At 44.5% G+C, this 6,769-nt stretch overlaps 1 protein-coding gene across 1 annotated transcript in view; it reads left to right on the forward strand.

The window, feature by feature from the left end:
* UNC93A (unc-93 homolog A) overlaps positions 1–6,769 on the forward strand; it is a 34,662-nt gene that overhangs the window by 5,299 nt on the left and 22,594 nt on the right. The window contains exon 2 of the mRNA XM_006037846.2: positions 3,373–3,554. Within this exon, the coding sequence (XP_006037908.1) occupies positions 3,373–3,554 (182 nt within the window). The remainder of the gene's footprint in view (positions 1–3,372; positions 3,555–6,769) is intronic.

The following is a 6,769-nucleotide window of genomic DNA, read 5'->3' on the forward strand; positions in this document are numbered from 1 at the left end:
TTCAAATATTCCCGCCAGTGGCTCTGCAATGATGTCAGCCAGTGCCTTCAGCACCCTCAGATGGAGCTCATCCGGGCCTGCCGACTTAAAGGCATCCAGTTCTTCCAAGTGACTCTGCACCATCTCAGGGTCTACAGGATCAGTGGGGAACGGGAGAGATCCTGTTCCCCCGAGCACTACCAGGAGTAACTAGGAATAACGGCCATAAGTTGACTGAGAGTAGGTTCAGGCTAGACATCAGGAGGCACTACTTCACAGTCAGGGTGGCTAGGATCTGGAACCAACTTCCTAGGGAAGTGGTGCTCGCTCCTACCCTGGGGGTCATCAGAAGGAGGCTGGATGAACACCTTGCCAGGGTCGTTTGACCCCAGCATTCTTTCCTGCCCATGGCAGGGGGTCAGACTTGATGATCTGCTCAGGTCCCTTCCGACCTACCAGCTATGAAACTATGAAACTGTCCAAGCCCCCAAGGCCTGGAATAGACTTCCCCTGTGAAACGTTTGGATGTTTATCTTGCTGGGATCCTTTGACCCTAGCTGACTTCCTGCCCCTGGAGCAGGGGGCTGGACTCAATGATCTCCCAAGGTCCCTTCTGACTCTAATGTCTATGAAATCTATGAAATTTCAAAGTTTTTGGATTTTCCAATTTATAAGGAAAATGTTTCAAAATGTTTGGAACTTCCTCACAGAATTAAAAGTCTTATTTACTTCCAGTTCCAACCCTAAAACTTCTGCTTATAGAAGTAGCATATATCATCTGGCTCATAGTTATTTTTTATTTGTATTACTGTAGTAACTAGGGACATGGTCAAGGACTGGGTGAGGCAGAGGTAGCATAATGGCAGGCAGTGGGCGGTGGGGGGGCAGACAGGCAGCAAGGGACAGGGTCAGGCTGCTTGACACCCCCACTGCCTCCCTCTCACTGACTGCCTCACCACTTGCCTCGCTGCCATTGCAGAGGTGTGGAGGAAGAATTGAAGACAACCCTCCAATAATTAGATTCTATATATGGACATTATAACTTATTTTTTCCATGTATAGAATCTAATTATTTGAGGGAGCTCATCCTAAATTCAGTCTCATCGTAGATTTGTGTAAATATGGGCGTGTGTGTCTGTGTGTGTGTATGACTAAGAATTGCTATTTTCAACTACTGAAAACCATGAGTTTCTGGACTGTAGAGAATTAGATGCCTGGAAAATTGCTTGAAGTCTTGAATCTTTGATTCCAGAGTCTAAGAGCTAAATCCTATTTCAACTTTACATGCCCAAGTGGCACTTATGCAGATGCATAAGTGCAATTTCTGGCATTTACACATAATTCAATTTCTATCTGCTTTGCTACAGAAGCTCCACTCCAGCTGCATAGGCTCCCTGATAGAACAGACTTTCCCAGCCATACAAGCGACACCATGAGATCCCCAAAATGTTAGGGTGGCATCACACATTCAACTTAACACTCACTAATAGCAGTTAAAAGGTGAGCAAATGCACATTCTAGCAGTTCACATGTGTTAAGTGCCTTCATGGTGTTGCAAAGCTGTTCCCTTTCAGGTGCAGGTTATCTTCTAACAGGCACTGACTCTGTAGGTCACTACATTCCAATAATTTGAAAACTCATGAGTAGGAGTTGTGGTGGAAGAGGAAAGCCCTCCCAGCTTTGAACCAATATTTCTCACTTCCTAGCAAAGTGCTCAAACCAGCAGGCCACGTGCTAGGCATTGGCCAGTGTTCTCCACCATTTCTTTGAAGTTGACCTGATAGGCCCCCAGGAGGGGAAACTATGTGGAGCTCAGAGAAGCATAAGCTAGAGGGAATGTGGCTAAATAAGATGATCGCTGCCCTGGAAGGGTGAGTCCTAGATTCTGGTTCCCAATGAGATAAATACTATTCCACCACTGATTCTCTAGTGAACATTAAATACAGGACATAGAGCAGGGGCATAGGCCAGGACACTGGGCATTTACACACATACATTTGTGTGCTCTGACACGCTGGAGATCTGATGCGATGGCGCAGGCTTGATTAACTGAGCTGACGTGCTCGGCGTTGTGTCACACGCATTTGTATAAATGGCGAAATGTGTGTCAGTGCTGAGAATATGGCGGCAGTGTGATTTGGAACTAAAACACCTTCGATGTGTTTTAGTTCATAAGCATGCCGTCACCATTTTTGTAGTGCTGATGTGCATTTTTTCATTTATGCAAATGCATGTGGCACAAACATGTACAAATGCCCCCAGAGTGGCTCACTGCAAAGGCAGCAACTATCTCACTTTGCTGTGAAGTGGGGGATACAGCTTCAAAGCCCCTCTGTAGGAAAGGGGGCTGAAACTTCAGTCTCCAATTTCCTTAGGCAAGTGCCCTCACCTCTAAACTATAGGCAAAAAAGGGTGTATGGGGCCTCCTCCATGTTACTTCCAGCAGCTATATGCATACTGGGGCAATCATGTTCCAATATGGGTGGGAACAGCGTCTTCAAGTTGCATATGTGCCAAAAATTGTATTTATACATTTATCACTCCAGCCCAGCCCATAAAGGTGAAATAGGATTTAACCCTAAGCTTTCACCATGATGTTTATTGCACCAAAGTATTTTCTGTAGTGGAAAGCCACTTGGAATTAAGATTCAAGAAGGTTTCGGGGCCAAACCTAAAAGAAAGACATAGAGTAGATAGAATTTGCTTAAATCAGATAACTCTGGAAATAAAAATCAAATCACTTTAATTAGGGCTGTCCAACTGGTGACCTCTGGGCTACATGCAGGTTACTTCAAGAGGTTAATTTGCAGTCCCTCCCTGAGTTCCTGTCCAGTCACTATTGCCTCCATCACTCCTATTGCAGCAGCAGCTGGGGGTCTCTGGGCTCCTCCTCCCTCATCCTGCTTCTGCTTCCTGCTACCACCCAGCGCTCCCATGCATTATATAGCCCTGGGGGTCAGTGGCTCCCACTGGTGCAGTTCACACAGCAAGCAGCCCCGGCTTAGAAGCTGGACAGTCCTGACTTAAAAACATAAGCAGTAACAGCTGGTCTCAGAATTAAAACCCTGGATCTGAGCCCCATTCTGCCTCCTCGACTTTAAGATTATTTATAATCCAAACCTAAATCTCTGTCAGATCTATGCAAAGGGTCCCTATACTTAAACCAGAACCTGGGAATGAGGTTGCTAGGGTTCTGAAGGGCAGGCATTGTTTAAATCTCAATCTAGTTTCTTTCCTATTTCTGAGTGATGGCTTTCATGTTCCCAGTCTCTGCCATCCTTCCCACTGTGGTTTTGCAAACACTGATGTCCCAGCTACCTGAGCTTCCCTTCTCACCATATTTTACATGACGTAAACTAAATTCCATGTCATTTGTTGTTTTTGCCTACACAGAGCAGCCTCAACTCTGAAGAAGGCCTGGGCGTTGCCTCACTGAGTGTTCTCTATGCTGCTCTTATCATCTCTTCTATGTTTCTACCTCCATTCCTAATTGAGAAGCTGGGCTGCAAATGGACCATAGCATGCTCTATGTGCTGTTACATCGCATTCTTCTTGGGCAACTTCTATTCCAGCTGGTACTGATGATCTATTATACTATTCCAGAGGAGTTTAATTCATTGTTGTTATTCTTATTTAGATTTATATCCCCTACTCCCTGTGCAAAAATGCTCAGAGTAGCTTATAATTTACTACATTTGGATTAAATATCTACGGGGGAAATTGTCCATCTTCCCAGAGTTACCAGCATTTAGAAATTTCCTGCCTACAGTAGCATTAATAGGGTTGGAGTGTTGTTGTAGTCACGATGGTCCAGAGAATATGTAGAAGGCAAAGGGTTTTTTGGTAGTATCTTCTGTTGAACCAACTGTATAGCTGGACCTAAGTGAAGATGTTTGAGGAGGGTCAGAGGGAAGTAAGATTGGGTAAAAAATGGCCACCCCACCTAACTTAGTTCACCCAGGTGTGGACCTTACACTTAGACCTGGACTCAGTGATTGGAAATCAATCTAAACCCATAGCAGTACAGAAGTCATCTAGCCCCTCCCATCCCAACTTACCTTTGATCGGTTGGCCATTTTAAACACAATCTAACATCCCCCTAATCTCCCCAAATATCTGTACTTAGCCTGGGAGAGACATTAGACAAGTTTTGAGGTTTAAAGTGCCCTTTCTCAGGTCTGGGAAGGAAGCCTAAGCTAAATACCAGGAAAAGCAATGTCTTTTGTTTAGTTCTATTATATACATTTAAATAGTCACTTCAAGGAGGAAAAGAAGACTGTACATTACACATCGTTTTAGTTCTTGCATTATCAAATACTTTTTAAATTTTATATAATCATGTTACCTATTTCAGCTGCCCTTTACTTGTTTTGTGCTACGTTTGATACTTGCTCTTTGCTCCACAGCTTTGCAGTCCTCTTCCACTTTTCCAAGTGACTATTTTCATCAGAGGCATAGCAATGTGGCTGGGTGCCTGGGGCAGGCAAAGGGGGTAGTGGTGACTTCACCCCATAGTTGGCACCAAGGCCAGTTGCACTGGCTGCCCCACCCTAGTTATGCCTCTGATATTCATTTACATAATGCAGTGGTTGGCAACCTTTTTGTAGCAGTGGGCCAGAATGGCCTGGGTCTGGTCTAAGGTAGGCCAGCAGTAGGACCTGGCCCCTGTCACCTATTATCCCTGCCCCCAGCTGCACAGCTACATCCCAGGTGAAACTCCTTGCTCTCTAGGTGTGGCATAATACAGGCAAAGTCCCTGCCACTAGAATGCCACTGATGCCACCCACTACTAGAACACTGCTGAAGCCCCCAGATCCACAGGCCAAATCCAATAGCTCTATGGGCTGGATATGCCCCACAGGCCATAGGACACAGACCCCTGAAATAAAAATTGTTATATTATTTTTTCTTTGGCTTAGGCTGTATCTACTTATTTTCCAGATCAGAGGAAGGGCACTTTGTATTTGCAAGCTTATCAAACATCTCTCCAATTACTGCTATACAGTGGTATTGACAGAAAGAACTTTTAGATTCTACAATGTACAATTACTTGGGAGACAATGGTTTCTTGAGTCATAAACAGAATCAGAAGCTTTTGTAAGAAGAAATTCTTGTTCATATGCAGAGGGATAGACTGGTGGGGGTTGGGAGAGACTTTCTCCTCAGATCCTAATGGCAGGTTAGTGAGGTCAAGGGAGGCTAACCTCATTCTGAAGCACTATGCAGGAATCACAGACTACAATGGTAGGTATGTGGTTCACAATAAATGTCCTTTCACAGAAGGCATGGGAGTGGCAAAGTACTGGTGAACACTCGTCTAACCAGTCAGTGTTGCATTTACAGGTGGTATTTGGCTTCAGGTCAGGTTTCTGAGGGCTTAGGTTTTACTCATTTGAGAGAGACAAGAAGTCACAAAGTTCAAATCCAACTCCAAATTAAGTTTCCCCAGATCTGCTTCCAGGTTATAAGCCCACAGCTATTTTTCAATCAGTAGCTTCTAAGAACAAAGCAGCTTAGCTCTTCAGCTTTTTGCAGTGCAACAGAGGAAAAAGGATAAAGTTGAGTAAAATAACAGTATATGCAATGATTTAATCTGTGCTTGTACAGGTTTCCCTCACCAACCACGGTTTTGCGTATCCATGCTTTAATATTCTGTATACCATTTTGGCTATCACGGTATACAGTTTTGAGTAACCACTGTTGTCTGTGGCTGCACATCAGCCCACCAACTGCCATTTTTCCCATAAGCCTTTTGTTTTGCCAACCACAGTTTTGCCAACCACGGGAACTTTCACGAACCTAACTCCAGTGGCTGGCAAATGAAACCTGTATATATAAACTGCTCTTGTAGTCTAGGTGATCATATGGCCCTCTTCATGCAGTAAACATTGCTCTTTGCCAACTAAAATCAAACAGATGCAAGTAAATTAAGTGCCAAAGGATAGTAGTCTGGATAGACTTATAATACAAAATTTGGGCCCAAAGTGTTTCATGAAGACCCTTCAGGTTTGATTAAACTTTCTGCAAATTGCATGCAGGTTTTCCAGGGAAACTTGCCTGGTTTTCAGGGTTGATGGTCCTAGCACAGCTGTATTGTGTCAGAGTCTAAGTAGGTCTTAGCTCACAATTCTGGAATAGGGAGCTCGAAAGCTTTGATAATCCTGGCATAAGTCAGGGCTCTTAGAGGCTCCAGGTGCCCTGCCATACAGCTGAGTCTGTCTGTCCTGGAAGCCCTGGGAAACACTGTTTTGGTCTCAATTTCCTTAGGGAGCCAAAGAGCCCTGAAAATCCAAGACTGAAACAGGGTTCACTGGTCTTCTACTGCCCCTAATGCAAACCCAGGACCTAGAAACTCTGTAACAGACTTTCCAGAGCCCACGACTTCAAGGCAACCCTGCCAAAAGGACTTCCTGGGTCATATACTCTCAAGTTTCCCACCTCTTAGACCACCTGGCTCCCTAGGCAGCCCTGAACAGGAACAAAAACTGAATGTCAAAATACTGAATTTTCCCTTTGACACTCTACTTTCATCTTCAGCAGTTCATTTGTTGTCTGCCTAAACCAATATTAGGTTCCTTATGAATGGATACAGCTTAATTTGATGATTTTCTCTTGCACCTCATTTATAGATTAGAAAGGCCAACATGAACCTGAAAGCAATTGAGTTCATGTTCTTCCTAATTAGGGTGACCGTATGTCTCGGTTTGGCTAGGACACTCCTGGATTCTGTAGGCTGGTCCTGGTCAGTTGGTCAAAAGTCCTGACCAGAGTCCAGCGGGGAGGAAGAGCG

Source organism: Alligator sinensis, unplaced genomic scaffold (genome assembly GCF_000455745.1).
Source record: "Alligator sinensis unplaced genomic scaffold, ASM45574v1 scaffold1735_1, whole genome shotgun sequence".
Lineage (NCBI taxonomy): Eukaryota > Metazoa > Chordata > Crocodylia > Alligatoridae > Alligator > Alligator sinensis.